The sequence below is a fragment of the Somniosus microcephalus genome, chromosome 9 (assembly GCF_052327205.1).
Source record: "Somniosus microcephalus isolate GS21.2 chromosome 9, FLI_Smic_1.0, whole genome shotgun sequence".
Lineage (NCBI taxonomy): Eukaryota > Metazoa > Chordata > Chondrichthyes > Squaliformes > Somniosidae > Somniosus > Somniosus microcephalus.
This window is the reverse complement of record NC_140995.1, coordinates 125004331-125025938: the sequence shown is the minus strand read 5'-3', so window position 1 is coordinate 125025938 and position 21608 is coordinate 125004331. Positions and strand designations below refer to the sequence as shown.

At 44.6% G+C, this 21608-nt stretch overlaps 1 protein-coding gene across 7 annotated transcripts in view; it reads left to right on the top strand.

The window, feature by feature from the left end:
• Positions 1-21608, top strand: part of akap7 (A kinase (PRKA) anchor protein 7) — a 209997-nt gene that overhangs the window by 117209 nt on the left and 71180 nt on the right. Inside the window, exon 8 of one of the 7 annotated variants that reach the window (XM_085997135.1) lies at positions 14934-16923. The exons of the other annotated variants lie outside the window; for them this stretch is intronic. Coding sequence (XP_085853261.1) covers positions 14934-15028 — 95 coding nt within the window. The 3' untranslated portion in view covers positions 15029-16923. Of the gene's footprint in view, positions 1-14933; positions 16924-21608 lie in introns of those variants that run through there. 7 annotated transcript variants of the gene reach the window in all.

Genomic DNA, 21608 nt, shown 5'->3' with positions numbered 1-21608 from the left:
AAACGGATACTTGGTACTCATTTAACAAGTCTGCCACTTCCTTATTAACCATTATAGTCTTACCTTTCTCTTAATATATTTATAAAAAGCTTTTGTTGTTAGCTGTAATATCCCTTGCAAGTTGCTTAACTATACAAGTGAAGCCTTTGCCTGTTGGAGGTATGTACTGGTTTTGTATCGTACCAAATATTTCTTGGAATATTCCCACTGTTTGTCTGTTGGTTTACCCATTAACAGTTCCGTCCAGTTTACTGCAGTTAATTCATTTCTCGCCCCTTTGAAGTTTGCCTTATTTAAATTTAAAACCTTGGTTTATGACTCTCCTTTCTCCCTCTTAAACCTCTTAAACCTAATATCAAATTGAATCATATTATGGTCACTGTTTGCAAGATGCTCCTTTACAGTTAGATTGTTAACTAATTCTGGTTCATTACTCATCACTAATCCAGTATGACCTGTTCCCTTGTTGCTTCTAAAACATTGATCTAGAAAACTGTCCTGAATACATTCTAGAAATTCATTGCCTTCAATACTTGAGCTGTTCTGCTTCTCCCAGTCTATGTGAAAATTAAAATCTCCCATTATAATAACATTGCTTTTGCTGCATGCTTCCCTGATCTCCGTATTTGTACATCTATCTCGTCGCCCCCTCCCATTACATCACTACTATCTTCTCAACTCCATGCACCCTGGCACCCAGAAGAGCAGATATAGGACATTGCACAATGGACTCCCACAGGGTTCTGTCCTGGCACCCATATTATTCAATGTTTACACCAGTGACCTGCCCGAAACAGAGTTCCGCAAGTTTGTATACGCTGGTGACATTGCCTTGGCCACGCAAAACATGAATCTGTCCATCAGCGAAGAGAATGCAACCGCTACACCAGCAAAGACATGCCGATCCAGGCCGACTTGAACAACCTACCACCAACCCGTCTCCAATCTAGAAGGCCATTTTGGACCGTTGCCAAAGCCCTTCAGCGATCTCCCTTCAGCCTTGATGACCGATGGCGAAATGCTTGGAAGAACTGTGACAGACTGAATGGATCCCTTATAGAGGACCCCACAGTACAACCTGAAGGATCAAACCTTCCTCGCAAATTATGGACAAGCATCAACTGCCTCAGAACCGGTCATGGTAGATGCTGCCACCTTCTCCATAGATGGAAGATTAAAGCATCCCCATCATGCGACTGTGGAGCTCCTGATCAGACCCTGAAGCACATCATTGAGCACTGCCCTTGGAGGAAATTTGCAGGGAGCCTACAAGATATCCATGCTGTTACACTGGAAACTTTGGCCTGGATACCTGACTTAGGTATTGACATTTGATTTGCTTTGCTACTACCATATGAAAGAAGACGACGACTTCTATCAGGAGGTCTGTAGGCAACTCCTACCAGCAGACAACTACTACCAAAGTCTTGCATCCTATTCTGTTCCTTAACTCTACCCATACTGTTTCTACTGCCCCATCACCCTTACTGATAGCTCTTCTTTCTACGGTGGTAATTGTGTCTTAGAAATATTGATACTCGCCCTCCTTTTCCAATTTCCATGTCCTTTATAAAGTTCCGATAGCCTGGAATATTTAGCTCCCAATCATGCTCAGGTTGTAGTCAGGTTTCTGTAATGGCTACTGTATCATACCCTTTAAGCTGAATTTCTGCTTTTAACTCGTTTGCTTTATTTCTTATGCTGTGTGCATTTGTGTACAGAACTCTTATGTGGGTAACGGTCGCCAGCCTGCCCATATGTCCTGCTGGTGTTTTTCACAAACTTTTTGACTTAGTGTGGATTTTCCCCTCCCACATCCCTAACTAGTTTAAATCTTTCTCCGCTGTCCTGTTTACCCTTTCCACAAGGACATGAATGCTCCTTGGGTTTAGGTAAAGACCATCCTGTCTGTACAGCCTTCCCTGGTCCTAAAAGTGGTCCCAATGTCCCAGGAATCTGAACCCTTGCTTCTCTGCCATTCTTCCAGCCATATGTTGACAATCCTAATCTTTCTGTGCCAGTCTGGTTCAGTGTGTGGCGCTGGGAGTAATCCAGAGATTACTACCCTGGAGGTTCTGCTCCTTAATCTAGGATTTAGCTCCTTGAAATCCCATTTCAGAACCTCGAACCTATGTCATTGGTTCTCACATAAACCACGAACTCTGGCTGCTCGCCCTCCCATTCCAAAACCTTTTGTATTCGTTCTGTGATGTCCCGAACCCTGGCACCTGGGAAGCAGCATACCATTCAGGACTCTGGATCTCGTCCACATAAGAAACTATCTTAACGCCTTGATGATAGAATACCCACAATAACCACTCGCCTATTCCTACTACCTGTACTGTTTCCCTTGTGGATAACCACTCGCTTCCCAGTGCCTTGTAGTTGCTAATGGTTCCCTCTTCTGTATCACCCTTTTTGTCCACACCACTGGTACCTAAACAGGTATACCTATTATTATCCCATTATCTCCTTCTCCACTTGTCTCTTAAAGTGAAACTGTTATTTAGGGATAAGCATTTGCCCATAGATATGTGGGAGTCAATTTTTAAAAAAAACTTGAATCCTTATTGCAGAAACTTTCCACAGAACCTTGCATTTATTCGTTTCAGAGGAATGCACTTAGCATAGCAGATGCTCTATGGAGTTGTTGGAGAGCATGCGGTGAAGAAGTCTGTCATTGGTCTTTGAACCCTTAACTAAGATATTTTAACATGAAACGCATTAGAAAAATAAATTAGTTGTGCTACGGACTTGCTATTTTTAAGGTAAATTTTGTACGACTCCACCAATGACATGCCTGATTTCGCTACATTTTGTAACTTGGGTTTTCAAGCGGCAGAATCAGGCCTTACAAAGACAGTGCAAGTCTTATTTTAGTATTTTTGGAAATGAAAATCAGGGTTCATACAGACTGTCTAGACTTTGCTCCACCCAAAGCACACACCTTATATCCATATAAAATAGCATTAACCTGGGCTGTCTTTGTGCATCCCATAGCAGCTGGTTACATACTGGCACTGGTTTAGCTGTAGGCTGCTTTTGACCTAGGTAGAACTAAAGAGAAGGGGAGAAAATACCACAATAGCTTGCTAAGAACAAAATGGTTAAAGACTGTACACGTCTATTCATTTTATACCTCGGTGTATGTGCATATACAAATATTGATTTAGTTAATTGACGTTCTTCAGCTTCATTGCAGAACTGTGCTTGGAAACCAACTACTTTACATGTTATCAAATGGTGCCCATTATAAATAATCTTCCATATTTTCCGATCGGAGGCTTCCCGCGTGCGGAAGCCTGCGATCTGGAAAAAATCTATGCACTTACCCGAGGCTTCCAAGGTGCATATAGTTCCGATGCTGAGCTTCTCGAGCTCCAAGTGCGCAGGGCCTACGTATCCCAGAGGCGCAGGTGGTTTGCAAGCATCCCTGGGGTCACATGGGCCATGGGGAGCCAATCAAAGACGGGAATCTCCCTTCATACACTTGACAGATAGATCTGTCAAATATATGAATGGAGAGCACCCCAAAAACACTTCAAAACATTAAATAATTTTTTTTAAATCACATTTTTAAAATTAGTTGAAATTACAATAAATTAAATATTTTAAACAAAAATTTAATTTTTTGAAAAAAATATTTTTTTTACAGGGCTAAAAATAAACCTTTTTAAAAAATATTTTTAAATGATAAATGACTGAATTTTTAATTTTTTGAAAACTTTTTTCAACTCTTCTCCTGGTGTAAGAATTCTAAAGGTTTTCTACGGACCGAGGGTCTCCAGAAAGCGGAACTCTCCGCCCGTAGAGGCCTTTCTCCAGGGCAGGCACCCGATCTGTCATGAGCATTCTTGACAGATCGGAAATGTCGGTTTTCAGTGCATGCCTGAAATCGACATTTCCGATGTCCCTACGGGTGGGTACACAGTGCCTACACACCCGTAGGGATCGGAATATCCGGGCCAATATCTAAAAACAAAGTATAAAATTTAGGGCTATGTTTTCCAACAGGCGTTTACCCATACTAGTGCCTAACACTTTAATATTTAATTTCATTGTCTGCTATTTTTAACGCAGGCATTAACTCATATTTAAAATAAACAAGTTAACACCTGCACAGAGAGACTTCGTATGGCCACGTTAAGCATTTGTATGGGAACAGCGCCAGCCGGAAAATATGCCACTAAACATGAAAAAGCTCGCAGACAAGATGCTGCAACCCTTCTAAACAGAGATGATGTTTATTACTGAGAGCGTTACATGAAGCCAAGTGTATTTTTAAAAAGCTATATTTTTCAGCAGACCAAGGGGAAGAGGAGTTATAACAACTAGAACAGTTAGTGAGCTCATTGATGAAATAATACATGCATCACAGAATGATAGGATGCAGCTTTTCCCTCCTTCCATAATCCCCTTTGCAGTGAGTACCAGACCTCAGTGGGACCATCAAGGAATGGCAGCAAATTGAGCCAAAGAACTCGCCTTTAAGGAAGGAAGATAGAATCAGATGGGGGACTTATCTGGACATTGCCATTCTGGCACATTCCCACCACAGCTCTGGCAGGCGTGCACTGGAGGAGCCAGAATTAAACCAGCAGTTGCGTATGGCAGTTCCCGGCCTTTGGGGCAGTATTTCCACAGGCTTTGTAAGTGGTTGGGCCATTACAAGTTCAGTGACGTAACAGAGGGCAGGAACTCCCAACTCTCAATTTTAAATGCAGCCCCCTTACAAAGGGGACCACTGGGGATACTTAACAGTTCTTTCCAGCGGAGAGTTCCTGACACACCCCTCCTTGGATGGTCACTGTTTTGCTGATCGCTTAAATGTTTGTATGTCAAGGGTGGACTCATCTGGGCATTTATGCTGGAATGCACTCCCCTGCAGATTGTCGACTCCTGTGTCTCTCTGTCTTAGCTTAGTATGCTTTCTGAAATTTATAAGCGACAGTTCTTTTTTTCTCGGACGCACACACATCCTCAGTTTAAAAAAAACTTAATAGAAACTTTAGTTGAATAAAGCTTTTGAAATTTGTTGCCTAACTTTTCTTCAAATAATGACAGAAGCTGGAGAAATATGTTACTGATACATCCTAGATGTTCAGACTGCACAATCTGTATTCAGCTAACGGATTCACAGCTCTGTGCAAAAGTATCAAATACAAGCCCAGATTTTTGGGAGAGGCTAATGCCTTCAAGTAAAAACATTAATGAAAGCATTAAAGAAAGAAAGACTTGCATTTATAATAGCGCCTTTCACGACCACCGGACGTCTCAAAGTGCTTTACAGCCAGTGAAGTACTTTTGAAGTGTCGTCACTGTTGTAATGTGGGAAATGTGTTAGCCAATTTGCGCACAACAAACTCCCACAAAGAGCAATGTGATAATGACCAGATAAACTCTTTTTTTTAAAATTTTGATTGAGGGATAAATATTGGCCAGGACACCAGGGATAACTCCCCTGCTCTTCTTCGAAATACTGCCATGGGATCTTTTACGTCCACCTGAGAGAGCAGATGGGGCCTCAGTTTAACGTCTCATCTGAAAGCGCAGCACACCCTCAGCACTGCACTGGAGTGTCAGCCCAGATTTATGTGCTACAAGTCCCTGGAGTGGGACTTGAACCCACAACCTTCTGACTCACAGGTGAGTGCGCTACCAACTGAGCCACAGCTGACACTGTGGACAATTCCACAAGGACAATTCAGTGGATAAATGTAATTGTGTTATTGCAAAATATGCAATTTTTTTGTTTTGTTTAAAAGATCTTGTCTTGGATATTAGAAATGTTCGTTTCTGAAGGAAAAGAAAGGCCTTTTTTTAGAAAGCATTTTGAGTAATTTGTGTGGAAAAGATAACACAGCACCTAGCAATGGAGCAGGCAACCTTTGAAAGAATTTTAATATGTTATAGGCACATAATAGTTCAAAACAGCTCAGGTTTTCTCACTAAATAATTAAAAGCCTTACGATGTTGATTTTTAAGCTCATATTTCTAATTTTTTATTGAATGAGACATATAGGGGGAGATTTTCAATGGTGGGAAACGACATTCCCGCAGTCACTGTAGCCGCCACAATCATCCTCTGGGCCTACCATGGGGCGGCCAGAGTGTCTGAGTCTATGTAAATCTGAGTCCTATAACATATATAAGACCTCATTTGCGATTTTAGGACAGTATTTGATGACGTGCGTGGCGCATGCTACGCCTAGCACCAGTTGTCTGTTGAGCTGAAGAGGAGCCCAAGAGTAAGTTATACTCTATATTTTTGCAGCTGCAGGAGGAGTAGTAGTGTACCTCTGGACTCTGCAAAACCAAACTGAGCTGCTGCTGCTCAGATCTCCCCCTCCCACCCACATGGGCCTATCTTCTTCTGATCCAGAGGCTGGCTTGTCCGCTTGATATGGCAGCGGGATGCCCCATGGCCCTCGTTTTCCGCCCCCCCAGCCCACCGGCCGAATGCTAATGAGGCCAAGTTCTTAAAACGGACAGTGCATCCTGCTGGGGGCAATTAGGCTTCCGGTGGTTGCCTGCCTGCTTGAGGTCCACACCAGGGGAAAATCTACCCTGATATGTTCTTGTGTGTGGAACATTATTATTATATGCTATAGAAATTCTTCCAGCTATACAATGAAAAAAGATCCCTGTATCTATTTAACCACAGGGATATGTTCCCATTTCCCCTTTTCTACCCTTGTTTTTAGTCACACAGGACTATGCATCATTCTTAGGCCTAAAAGATTAGGTAGACCCCGTTTTCAGAACTTCTCTCTACTGCATTTGAATCAGTTATTCTAAGGATAAGGGGTAAGCCATTTAGGACTGAGATGAGGAGGAATTTCTTCACCCAGAGAGTGGTGAACCTGTGGAATTCTCTACCACAGAAGGCAGTTGAGGCCATTTCATTAAATATATTCAAGAAGGAGTTAGATATATTTCTTAAGGCTAAAGGGATCAGGGGATATGGGGAGAAGGCAGGGACAGGGTACTGAATTTGGATGATCAGCCATGATCACATTAAATGGCGGAGCAGGCTCGAGGGGCTGAACGGCCTACTCCTGCTCCTATCTTCTATGTTTCTATTTGGAAATGTAGCGTGAGGGGCTTATCAATGTTATATTAGTTTCTGCTTTCCTCTCTCCCCATGGGGACTTCATTTGACCTAGACATTCCACTGTACCCTGATGCTGTGGCAGAAATCAAGAACTTTTCATAGGGTTAGCTTGGGTGCAAAGGCACATTAAACTTGCAGTGGCACAGTATGCTGATACTTCATCATCAAAACACCAGTCTTATTCTTGTATGATCCTACCACTTTCAGCTCTGTTGATAACATTCCAGTTAACATATGGCAGTGAAATATATAAGATTTGCATGTTCAGATAGCCTGCAAAATATATGTATTAATGAATGAATATCACACTGGAGTTTATGACATTCTTTCACATTTATGCAGGTGGATAAAGCAATAATAAAAACAGAAAATGCTGTTGTCAACATGTGTATAGAGAAAAGACAGATTAGTGTTTCAGGTGTAGACCTTTCATCAGAACTGGAGATGGGAAAATAATTGGGTTGAAGAAAAAGTGAAAGGAGGAATAGGAGAACAAAAGATAACGGTCAAGTATCGTGTGTAAGGACTCCTATCACATAGAGGAGTTAATGGATTTAATGTCAGCAAACAGGTTTATTTACAAGCCAGAGACTGGATGATATGCAACAATTAATCACTTAAAAGAACAAAGGGTGTGTAATCAGCCAGATAATGTCTACACCTGAAATAATAACTCTTCCCCTTCTTCCCCGCCCCCTTCCAGAAACCACTGGACCTGCCATATATCTTCAACACTCTCTGCTTCCAATAAAATGGGGGAGATCGCAAAGGTCTAAAGTTACTAATGTTCAGGCCAGAGGGTTGATTAGTGCCAAAGAGAAAGATGAGATACAAGACCCTGCCGACAGCACAGAGTCTAGTAGGCAGTGGCCATGAGTTAGAAAATTGGATGCTTGTCCTTACACTAACACTGCCAAGAGCACCCAATTTTCCAATGGGTGATTTGGGGGCAAAGTGTAGGGGCTATACTATCATCAAGAGAAGGCCTCATTTAAATATTGAAATGACCTGAACAAGACCCCATGCCAAATGTTGTGTGTTTGGGTGAAGCTCTGCCCAAACCACATGCCAGTCCTGGGACCTGGCCTACTGTGAAGCAAGCTTCTTAAAAGGGGAACATGGGGTTTTCGTGAAATTGCTTTTTTGAATTTTTATGTATTCTTTGTTGATTTATGTTAGTAGTCGTTGAATTTTACATTTTGGGTTTTTATCCCCTCGCTAGTACTTTGAAGCATTATTCTTGGTTGCAGCTGACTTGATGTTGCAATATGCAAAGTGGTGAATATAGCAGTGTCTTCCAAACACACTGCATTCAGATAAGGAGTAGGAATTTGTGAAGGGACAATAAATGCAAGTGCTACAATTGCCGAGGCATTTTAACGATACCAGTCAGTACTTCAGGACCTGCATCAGAGGATATGTCAGAGGAGATTACTTTCACCACCTCTATTTCACAAGATGGATGGATTTTAATTGCCAGTGGGAAACTGCCGGTGTCAGTTCGTTTCCCACTTGGCCACAGCAGCATGAGGCCACAGCGATTTTAACTGCATGGGCAGGGGAGACCTAAACTTTCCTGCTCCTCCTGGCCCCACAGCAGCTTCCTGATTTCTTCACGCTAACCTTCACCTGGCGGCAAAGTCACAGCCACTACCCCGCTCAGGCCAAAGTTAAAATTGCTGATGGGGCCCGATGACATCATTGGACCCTAAATAGCACATATGAATTAGGACCCCACTGGGTTTGGCTGGGTGGCTTAGCCACCTGTTCAGATGCGTTCATTAAAATTGGAATTGGCAGCATCCAGGCATTCTAACTGCCCATCCATCTGGTTTCCGCCAGGTACGTAGAGTTAAAATCCCCTCCAGGGTCTTTTTTTAGGAAGTGGGTGATAATGAATACGTGTGCAATTATAGCTGTTGGACCTTGCCAAGAACCGGATTGTCTACTTCTCATTAATATTTCTCACACCTTGAACATTTACAAATATGACTCTGGTGTGGTGATTCTGCAGATATTTTTGGGAATCTATTCAGCAGACAAAGTTCTTTGTTAGTTAAAACATGTAAAAAATGGCCTAAATCGTCGTTGTGTTATAATATGTTGTGTTTCTTACACGCAATATCAGTGCAGAAGACATGCAGATCTTCTGAAGGTTAAAGTTGATGATGAAGGTTAATATGCAACGCAGGTTCACTAGATTGATTTGTGGGATGAGTGGGTTGTCCTATGAGGAGAGATTGAGTAGAATGGGCCTGTATTCTCTGGCGTTTAGAAGAATAAGAGATTATCTCATTGAAATGTATAAAATTCTTGGGGCTTGGCAGGGTAGATGCTGAGAGGCTGTTTCCCCTGGCTGGAGAGTCTAAAACTAGGAGTCATAGTTTCAGGATAAATGGGTTGGCCATTTAGGACTGAGATGAGGAGAAATTTCTTCACTCAGAGGGTTGTGAATCTTTGGAATTCTCAACCCCAGAGGGCTGTGGAGGCTCAGTCGTGGAGTATATTCAAGACTGAGATCGATAGATTTTTGGGCACTAAGGGAATCGAGGGATTATGGGGATAGGGCGGGAAAGTGGAGTTGATGTAGAAGTTCGGCCTTGATCTTATTGAATGGCGGAGCAGACTCGAGGGGCCATATGGCCTACTTCTGCTCTTATTTCTTATGTTCTTATGTAAGGCTAGGCATGCATTTCTTTTGGTACCACATCTAAGGGAGGGATAATTACAAATGACCATAACAGCCCATTTGAACAGACATTTAAAAACTGCTGCAAACTCTCCCTAACCTCCTGCCATCTTCTTAACTTTGGTTTCCTGTTGTTTCTGAAAATAATTCGCTAAACCTTGCGACCTTTTAATCTCCAGATTGCACTAAATACCTGCATTAAAAAATATATATTTTTATCATTAATATTTGAATATAAACATACAGCAAACAGACATGGAGCAGAATACTTTAAATTTAATTGCATAAAATAAATAATAGTGATGCTGCTACTTAGGTTTTACTACAACAGTAGGGATAGTGTCGGCCCACCCTCTGGCCGCGGTTTTATCATTGGAGGCGGGTTGGGTGCGGGTCAGGTGGTCGGTGGGTTCTGGCCCCGCCTCCACTTTCAGCCGGTCAAAAATTGCGATTTTGAGTTAAGTAGCCTATTGAATCTCTGCGTGCGTGTTACCTGGCCCAATTAGTGGTTTCGGGTCTGCTGATGTCTGTCCATGCAGCATTGTTTCCTTTTCATCCTTTTCTGCTGGTTCTTGTTTTGGCAATTGTACCCATGGCTGCTGCAAGAGCCAAGGCCTCTCCCTGCTTTAATGATGACTCCCTCCATGCTCTTGTGGATAGAGTGAGAGGGCGCAAGGAGGTACTTTTCCCGTCATCTGGACGGAGGAAACCTCCTCAGCAAAGCAAAGCAGCCTGGCTGCAAATTGCTGAGGAGGTCAGCTTCAGATCTTTGTGTGCTCACTCCTGGGTCCAGTGCAGAAAAAGATTTAATGACCTGGTACGCTCAGTGAGTATAACATCACACTTACCTTCAATGTGCTCTCCATCTCCTCTCATCACCAGCACTCTGCATTGTCAACCTACTCCTGCACATCCCACTTTACCCTTACATCCCTTGCACCCTTAACCATCCCTCTCTCTCTATGTACAGAATCACTTCACTATTCAACTATGCTGCCCTCACACTTCCTATCAATGTGATGCAATGCCAACAACTAACAACGCACAGAGAGGGCTCTTGGTATTGGCACCTCACTCCATCTTTGTCGTCTCCTAAGCATCTATGCTATGGATTCTCTACACTCAGACCATCATTCTCACTCAAACTCCACTTGTGTCCCTCATTGCAGGAAAAGAGAGCCCACAATAAGAGGGAGAGGGCCAGGACAGGAGGAGGGCCACCTTCCATTGCCCATATGACCACTGCTGAGGAGGCTGCTCTCGAAATCATCGGAGATGATGAGGATCTGGAAGTGGGGGACGGTCAGACAGGCGCAGCAGAGCAAGCTGATGACAGAATAGATTTGCATCCCTCTCATTTACATTGCATGAGTGACTGATATGGCATCTGATGCTCATACAGATCTGCACAATTCATTGCGCATGCTACGTTAGTATCACATGTCTAACTCATGCCTTTATTCCCCCACAGGACCATTGAGAGCCCCCCTCCCCACTGTCCAGGAGGAAGCGCCGGAAAACTCCTCAGAGGAAGCTGCAACTTCTGAGGGTGCAGCGTCAGCAGAATTAAGCGTACCCAGCACCAACTCAGATACGCACACCTCGGTGGGTCCTTCGCGAGATAGAGTAGTGTTGTCACCTGGTGTATCACAGCTCACAAGTGAGCATCAGCAAATGGTGGAGACAGGGACAGCAGTGGAGGGTCCTCATTGGTGGCCGCAGGGCACTCCCAGCTCTGCTCAGCGACATGTGGACCCTGTGCCTCTGAGGCCATCCAGAAAGAGAGCGGTGCTGGAACTCCAGGAACAAGTGCAGGAGTCTCTGGCAGGTTTTGCATCTAGGGTTACTGCGAGTGTGAAGAGGATGGAGGAGTCCATGTCTAACACGAGCTGTGCCTTTGTGGAGGCAATGGCACATGAACGCATCACCACGGATAGGATGGCTACGTCAGAGGAAAGGATGGCTACGGTCATGGAGGAAAGAAGTCACCAGAGTCAGGAAAACATGGTGAATGTTCAGAATAGATTGACATCTCTGGAGGAGCAATAGGCAGCTATTAAGCAGAGAAACCAGAGCTTCATGGAAGTCCTTTTGAGGAGGACTGCCAGTGCAGATACAGGTCATCATGGCCCCCCTGATGTGCAGCAAGGTTCTGTCCAGCCACTTGCTAACACTGAAGTGGGGCTGACCCATGAGAGGGATGTTGGTGGCAGGCAACAAGGAAGTGTGAGCTCCTCTCCAAGTGCTCACACTCCCATGCCACTGCGGAGCTATCGGTCAGAGTCCTCACCCAACCAAGATGGGCGTCTCAGCCCCTGCACAGCCACAGGAGGAGCAGACTGTTGCCGAGCCCTTACAGGCTCGCTAACTCAGAGGATGCCCGCCAAAGGTGTCGAAGCAGGAGCAGCATGAAAGTGAGCAAGATGCCTCCACATCTGCTGAAGCCACAGGAGAAGCACGTGTAAGAGGAAGATAAAGCACAAATAGTCACAAGGGTAGTCACTTGGGTGTTCTGTTCTGTTGTCTTTTGTTCTGTTTAATATTTGCCATTGGCATCCTTTTGTGTATGTATTAAACAGAAGTGATGGCAAACAGTTGAATTTCTGGCCTATGTGATCTGGGAAATGGAAGTTGCACATTGAGGGCTCAGGGCGACTTGCATTTGTAATGATGGCGATGAGAGTGATAGGAACTCACAGGTTCTTGTACATTGTGTATGGTGTGTTAAGAAGGTGCCAGCCACATGTGTTTGATTCGTCTACTTAAGCGAATCTGGCAAAGATTAGTGCATCCTTGCATCACGGGCAGCAATGTGCTCGCGTGCTGCTGGAACTGGCGCATCCGCCTCCGCAAGGTCCTCCTCCTCCTCCGCCGCCTCCTCAGGCAGCTGGAAGCCACGCTGCTGTGCGATGTTGTGCAGTGCACAGCCGACCACGATGGTTCTGGAGACCCTGGCTGCTGAATACTGTAGGGCTCCACCTGATTGGTCAAGGCATCTGAATCGCATTTTGAGCAAGCCGATGGTTTGCTCGATGATGGCTCTGGTGGAAATGTGGCTGGCATTGTAGCGCTCCTCTGCTTCGTTTGATGGCCCCCTCAACGGCATCATTAGCCACGTCTTCAGGGGATAGCCCTTGCCTCCAAGTAGCCATCCAGAAAATTGGGTTGGCGGATTGAAGAGCGGAGGTACACTAGACTGCCGCAGGATGAACGAGTCATGGCAGCTTCCAGGGTACTTTGCGCAAACATGCATAATGTTCTTCCTGTGGTTACACACCAGCTGGACGTTAAGGGAGTGGAAGCCCTTGCGATTGACAAAAGCAGCTGGGTTATGATGGGATGCCCTAATGGCCACATATGTGCAGTCTACGACGCCCTGCACCCTTGGCAAGCCTGCCAGCTTTGCAAAGCCAAACGCACGCGCGGTTACACGTGCTTCATCCATGAGGAAGTGGATGTAATTGTGCGCCTTTGCAAAGAGAGCATCTGTAACCTGCGTGATGTAAGTGTGTGTGTGGCCAACTGGGAGTTGCCGCTGATGTCTGCTGATGAGCCCTGGAAGGACCCTGAAGCAAAAAAAATTGAGCGCGGTGGTGACTTTGACAGCCACTGGTAAGGGGTGTCCACCCGCTCCTCTGGGCTCCAGGTGTTGCTGCAGCATTGCGCAGATGTCAGCGACTACCTCTCGCAAAAGTCTCAGCCTCCTTTGGCACTGCTGCCCAGTCATCTTGAGGAAGCTTATCCTCTGCCTGTAAACCCTGTGTTGGGGGTATCTCCTGCGGCGACGTGCAGGCCTGCGCTGACGCCCTCTGCCCTGTGTAGCATCAGGTGGATGAGGAGGAGGTTGGCGCTCCTGTTGTTGCTGCTGCTGTTGTGCCTGGTTCTGCTCCTGCCGCGGCTGCGACCTCAGTCAATGTGGGGAGAGGGTTTTCCCAGGAGGTCACACTGGAGATGGATCTCAGCTTCAGCACTTACAAGCTCAGTAGACCTGCAAAAAGTGTTCCAACACCTGATAAAACAAAGTTCTGTCATCTGTAAATGAGCCTTGTTGAGAGCTCCGTTTTTATGCCTATGCTGCAGTGTCAAGAAGTCAGGCACTTGCTGAACCCGGCACAATCAGCTGTTGTGGTTTGGGAACAGCGTGGAACACGCTGAAAATGTGCTAAAATTGAAATACCCTGTTAGAATAGGCTTATCCAGGCAGTTAACAAACTGTTAACTGCCTTAAGGGTCTCTCCTGCCACTTGGTGGCGGGACCGATCGGGACTCCCAGAGCCGGCATTTAGCAAAGTAGCGTGGAGGCGGGTTGACAGCGGGATCGCAACCCGCCTCAATCAAAAATTTTTAACCTTGGACCCACCTCCAAACTCACCCTCTCAGTGCTGATAAAATCGCGGCCTCCATGTTGTTAAACATGAAGACCACCCCTCCCCCCCCATACTAGCAAACTACTAAACACTTTTCCCCCATCCCACCCCCCCAACACACACATGGAAAATCCACTAACATGAAATAATAATAGGTAAATAGATGTGGATGTAGAATATATACCTTGCTTAGAAACAGGCTATTCAGCCCAACTGGTCCATGCGGTTGTTTATGCTCCACACGAGCCTCCTCCCACCTTAGTTCACCTAACCCTATCAGCATATCGTTCTATTCCTTTCTCCCTCATGAATTGTTATAATCTGGAATGTACTGCCTAAAAGGGTGATGGAAGCAGATTCAATAGGGAATTGGATAGATACTTGATGGGGGAAAAAATTACAAGGCTACGGGAAAAGAGCACGGGAGTGGGACTAATTGGATAGCTCTACCAAAGAGCCGGCACAGGCACGATGGGCCAAATGGCCTCATGTGATGTTTCATCCTATGATTCTATGATACTTATCTAGCTTACCCTTAAATGCATCTCTGCTATTCACCTCAACTACACCATGTGGTAGCAGGTCCCAAAGTCTAACCACTCTCTGGGTAAAGAGTTGTACTGAACCAAGTCACTTATCTCATCCATATTGTTGAAAAAGTAATAACTTAAGAAAACATTTATTATCTAATAACTGAAATTACTAATATCTTGTATATATTAAGTATTCCTTTTTTCAGAAAATGTCTGTATTTGTGTTGCAGGATTCTGGTTTGATTTCTGGGCCCTGGTGAAAATATGTACATTCTATACTTTCCTTTTGTGGTATATGTTGTCATCAAGATCCACAATTTGTTAAAACTTCACAGTTAATAAGAAGCCAATAAAAATTGGATGGAAAATCATGGGCTGTGGTCCTGCAATTTCTTGAGATGTGCTCCCTGTAAGTGCCACTAGCAGTGCCAGATTGTAGAATCATTGCTATGATTCCTAGTTGATATGTTTTATTAATACCTCGAAAGCATAGATTTGCATAAGACCCAAAAGGCACTGCTGCCATTTGCTTATCATCTGATGTTTTTACCAAAACGTTGGCACTTCAATCTCTGGGATGACTTTTTTTTGTACTTTCATCTCCAGTTTACCACCCTCCCTCGAGTCCAGGCTTTCCCTGTGCCTTGATTTTGAAGGTTTTGCTGCTTTCTTTCTGCATTCTTCTGCCAACCATTGGCTTGAATACAAGGCATATGCTTGAGCAGCAGCAGCAGTGGCCTTTTATTGATGCATTCTCTCTAGTCTCCCAGATTAAACAGACCTTTCAAAGTCTCTGAAGTAAATGGCTGGGGGGTGAGGGAGGGGTGGAGGTAAAGAATGGAGCTAACCACACATTCTGTAAAAGTGCACAATGGCTTTTATTAGTAGATTTTTTTCAGTTTTTCTCCTTGAGATATTTTGTAAGTCATTTTCACTGCAGTTTGTGTTTATATTTTGAATTAAACACCAGAATGACCTCCGGCTGCCTAAAAATCCATGTTTCCCATTGTTACGCATTAGCTTCCTAAAGGAAGTAAACTAAGATTCATGCTGTATTTTAAGGTTTTGACAACCTATTCACACAGTGTCATGGGGTGGGGGAGTTGTCAAAGCATCCTCTCTGTAACCAGTTAGTTAAAAGAAGGCATCATTGACCAAATAGGTTGTAGTGGGTGATTCTTGCCTCCTTATTCTTTTCTGCCTATAGTACAAGGCCAAAAATGTGCACATGTTTTGGTGAGATAGGAGTATAATGTTGGTGCAACAAAGTCTCATGGGTCAGATTTTTGGATTAGGCTTGTTTCCACCAAGGTTATATCCATTTTTCTTCCTACCTAAATTTCTGGTCTGGGTGCGAGGAGCCATTTCCTATGTCTGCCCCGCCCCCAGCGTAAATGTGTCTTGGCATATGATGTATAACGTCAGAATTCCTGTCATTTACATACTTCTTAGGCATCGTTTCCGTCGGTGTAACTGACACACAGATAAATGAGGTATAGCTGGGTCATTTAGCTGCACTTCAAGTTGCCAGAGTGAGGGACCCTCTGGTCACCAGCACATTTTTAACTCCCAATACTGTTGAGCAGCATGGATTTCCTAATCTCACCTTTATTGCTATCTTGATGGTGGAGGAGGCAAACAGAAGAGGCCTCGTCTACCCTTTCAGGTGGACATAAAAGATCCCATGGCACTTTTGAAGAAAAGAAGGAAAGTTCCCTGGTGTCCTGACCAATGTTTATCCTTCAAATCAACACCTAAAACAGATGGATCTGGTCATTTATTTCATTGCTGTTTGTGGGAGCTTACTGTGTGCAAATTGGCTGCTGTGTTTTCTACATTGCAAACAAAGTGAGGCAGCATCAAAGTAGGATGAGGCCAACCCATGATTACCCCTCACAACGGCTATATAGCCCAACTGGTCTTTTGAGGGACTGAATGAGAAGCTCTGCTTTTAGTGATTTTGCCCTGATAAGCTATGCTACTTTCCACATACTTTACTGGAGCTGCAGGTTATTAACAGAACAGCTCCACCAGTGGCTATCAAAGTCAGCACAGCTCTCAACGTTTATGCCACAGGTACCTTCCACGCTGCAACCACAGACATGGGCAACATTGGCCAGGGAGCTGTCTGAACCTGTACACAACAGGTCATCAATTCCATCTTCAGGAATTCATCCATTTTGGTAGGATGCCTAGTCAGCAGCATGAAACAGCTATTCAGTTCTATCATAGAAACATAGAAGATAGGAGCAGGAGTAGGCCATTCGGCCCCTCGAGCCCGCTCTACCATTTAATGAGATTATGGCTGATCATCCAAATTCAGTACCCTGTCCCTGCTTTCTCCCCATATCCCTTGATCCCTTTAGCCTTAAGAAATATATCCAACTCCTTCTTGAATATATTTAATGAATTGGCCTCAACTGCCCTGTGTGGCGGAGAATTCCACAGGTTCACCACTCTCTGGGTGAAGAAATTCCTCCTCCTCTCAGTCCTAAATGGCTTACCCCTTATCCTTAGACTGTGACCCCTGGTTCTGGACTCCCCTGCCATCGGGAACATCCTTCCTGCATCTAGTCTGTCTAGTCCTGTTAGAATTTTATAAGTTTCAATGAGATCCCCTCTCATTCTTCTAAACTCTAGCGAATATAAGCCTAATCGACCCAATCTCTCCTCATACGTCATTCCTGCCACCCCAGGTATCAGTCTGGTGAATCTTTGCTGCACTCTCTCCATGGCAAGAACATCCTTCCTCTGGCAAGAACATCCTTCCTGAGGTCATATTGCTGGATTTCCCAGAGCTCAGGGAGAAATACATGGCACCCATATTACACTGTGGCCTCCTATTTCAGAGCCATTGAATATCCAGAATAAAAGGGGATTCCACTCCCTCAATCTTCAAGTTGAGGCAAACCAGCGATTATGAATCCTGCATGTCAGTGCCAAATGCGTAGGGAGCTGTCACAGTGTGTTTGTCATGAGGAACTCCAGCCTCCTAGTTCTATTCAAGGAAGACAGTGAAGTGTTGGGCAGGGATTTGGGAGCCACAGTATGCCTGTTGCTTCCATAGCAACCAGTGGGACCCCATCAGAAGGAGCAGTGACTTGAGCACATAATCTAGACTGGCACTTCTGTGCAGTACTGAAGGAACGCTGCACTGTCGGAGGTGCCAGTTTTTGTATGTGACGTTAAGCCGAGGCCTCGTCTACCCTTTCAGGTGGACATAAAAGATCCCATGGCACTTTTGAAGAAAAGAAGGAAAGTTCCCTGGTGTCCTGACCAATGTTTATCCTTCAAATCAACACCTAAAACAGATGGATCTGGTCATTTATTTCATTGCTGTTTATGGGAGCTTACTGTATGCAAATTGGCTGCCGTGTTTTCTACATTGCAACAATGACTGCATTTCAAAAGTACTTCATTGGTTTTAAAGCGCTTTGGTACATCCTGAGCTAGTGAAAGGTGCTATATAAATCCAAGTCTTTGTATGAACCGCTAGCTAATTACAATGAGAAATAAAATGAATTACATCCTGTTGTAATGTGCCTGTATTTTGCATAACATCCGATGCAATATTTTCGGATTGCAGTGATGTGCTTTGGTATGAACAGTGACTACACTTCAGAAATACTGTATTGGCTGTAAAGCGCCTTGAGATGGCCTGAGGTCATGAAAAGTGTGATATAAATCCAAGCCTTTCTTCTTTCTTTCATTCTCCTGCCTTCAACCTCAGTTGGCTTCCCTCAAGCTGTCCCGCCTGCCCTTCATTCCAACTTTCCCACAAGCCTGCCTCTTCCATTTTTCTCTGGTTATTTGATGGCGCCTAATCTGTTTCCATCAGCCAAACCGTCTTACCGCCGCCAGTGTCTCCCTCTTACTCTTGATGTTTCATCTGCTTGAAAACTAAAATTTCATCAAACCAGTGAACATGATGTTTGAGATGGGAAAGTGGCGCCAGTGGGAGCCTGGTGACAGGCAGGCCACAGTGAATATATAGCAGGCCCAATGAAAACTTGTGCATCAACTATTCTCCCTCTGAAACCTTTCACGGTAAGGCTTCAGGGCCCAAGGGGAATGGAGACATCAATTTACAGCCAAGGATAAGGGAAAGGTGATGAAGATATCAAAAGGGTAAACAGAGAAAGGTGAGCTCTAGTGGGAAAATGGTGAGGGTGGTTGAGGGCTGAGGGAGTAATAGTACAAAGGTCAGCACTGATGGTGAGAGGGACAAGTGATGGAGGAGATATGATAAGCTGATGAGTGATGCAGGAAGAGTGAGGAGTAGGGAGTCACAAGTTGGTGGAGAGTACATGTTGGGGTATACGGAGACTTCAAGAATAGGCAGTCCCCAACAACTTTGGTGATAGACCACGAAGAGGTGAAGCGTTTAAGAACAATAGTGGATAAAAAAGGTTATGTAAAAGCAAAAGTAGGAAGGACAGACAAAGGAACAAGAAATCTAACTAAACAGGACAAAGAATAACAATAAGTGGATTAAAAGCAAATAAGAGGTGGAATGGCATGGGAACAAGGGCATAGGGAACATACAGAAAATAAACACTGAGGAAAACGTTACACAAGACAGGGAGGTGACAAGTAGCACAAGTGCAACACATCACAAGTCTCCCCCACCTGCAACAATATAAAAGAAGAAAAAAGAGAAAACACAACAAGCTACAAAACAAGAATACAGAGATAAATGCAAAACACCAGAGACCTGAGCACAAAAGGATAATGCAGCAGAGAGCCACAAAAAGACACAGTGGCATCACCAAGAACACAGACAAAACACAAGATGCAGAAAATTTCCTGCAATTTACCACGAGAATTGCCACAGGGAGATCCCACAAATAACAAATTACCTGTTGTAGTTTTACATCAGTGGTTTTGTTTGTGTGTGTGTGTGTGAATATACCCACCGTTTCTATAAATAACTCATAACATGAGGAGGAAGATGTTGTTGACTAGAGGTTGAGAAGGTGTTGCCCCTTGGTTAGAGAGCCTGGTAACCAAGCACTTGAAAGTCAGGTTTCCTTCCACACAACAGATCAGTGGTTGCTTGAAATAGTTTTTTGATCCGATGAGAAAGGTACATTCGACAAATTGCATTGTTGCTATAACGAGCTGGCATCTGTGAAACTACCAAAATGGAATCTATTTGGGGTACTTGTGTAGATGATTAAACTGCTGCTCTTTAATGACTAGTTGATGGGTACCTAAAGGAGCCGATAAGGATCAGTCAGCTAGCTCGCTGTAGGCGTAATCTTATTTACTGGTTCAAAGAACAGCATAAACCATGAGTAATATGTTAATGTTGTCTAAAATACAATATACCGTCAATATGAAGTGAACGATTAAGAATTATGATGTAAACCATGAGTCAAAATTCACAGTTGATTACCTAGATATGACAGTCTAAAGAAATTGTAAGTAGGGTGGCACTGTTCTCCTACAGCAAGCAGTGAAATAAGATCTACTTTCACAAGGTATGGGGAAACAGCAGGGAACTGGGATTAAAGTAGTTAATTCTCATGTGCAGCTAGCACCAACGCAGACGCTCACCCAATGTCACTGGCAAGAGCCCAGAACCATTTTCACAGTTGGGCCTCATCTTAATTTGATAGGCGAGTTAGCCACATGTTTCCAGTGTGGACAACAGCTTGCGATTTGGTGGAGGTGGTGGGCTGCGGAGGTTCGGTCGGGTCGGGAAATCCAGTGGCTCCTCTGCAGAGGCGAGCTGGCAGGGACATATTAAAATTGAGGGGTGTTGTGTCTGTACCTGTGCCGTTGCACTTAAACACAATTAGTGCTCAGAACCCTGAGATTACAAACATGCTGTTTCTTTATTCAAACGGAAAGTTCCAGAGAAAATACAGAACAAGAGTACAAACCCAACCGAGAACAAACCCAACCATTTATCTGCTGTGACAGCGCCACCGCAGGTGGGAGGAGAACACATAATACATAACACATTCCTCCCCTCGTAAATGAAATGTCCACATTATTCCTCAACAGGTAAGTTACTTTCAATGCACTTAACTAACCAAGGGTAGAGGTAGACTGCCTCAAACCCTGACTTTACCCTGGGGTTTGTTCTGCCCCAGTCTTGTGGGTAAGTCGCTAAGCCTACAGATCCAAGCGTCTTGGAGGCCGCCGCTCTCTGACAGGATACCGGTGGTCATCGCTGGCTTCCACAGCAGTAGGCATTGACACAGGCCTGGTTGGAGAAGGTGCCTGTGTCAGTCAAACGTCAGGAGTTTGCACAGGTGGAACAGTCTCTATGACTTCCTGTGTTGGAGAAGAGCACTGTGGCAAAGGATGCTGGTTTGCGGTATCATCCGGAAACTACCGGCAAAGCAGCCGTTGGAGCCTCTGTGGCTGTCTCTGCTCCTAGCAACAGTTGATCAGTGTGTCTTCTCCAGACGACGTCCTCAGCAGTCTCAACCGTGTAAGACACAGGGCCCGTCTGCGCGATCACCGTAGCAGGAACCCATTTCGGTCCAGTGTTGTAGTTTCGAGCTAGGGCATGCTCTCCAGGATGAAACCGTCTCTCCTTGGCTCTTTTCTCTCGTCTTTCAGTTTGAGCTTGTTGTTGACGTTGGACAACCTGCTCTGCCCTTGGAGGTTTGAGTAAGTCAAAACTTGTCCGCAACTGCCTCTTCATCATGAGCGAAGCGGGGGAAGTTGTGGCATGCGGCTCATTCCTGTAGGACAACAGGAAGCTGTTCAGACGTTGGTGGATTGAGCCCCGACCTTGCGATGCCTTCAAGGCGTGCTTCAAAATTTGCACGAACCTTTCTCCCATGCCGTTAGCAGAGGGATGGTAGGGTGCAGACCTGATGTGTTGGACACCATTCACTTGCAGGAAGGTTGCAAACTCCTGTGACACAAATTGTGGACCGTTGTCA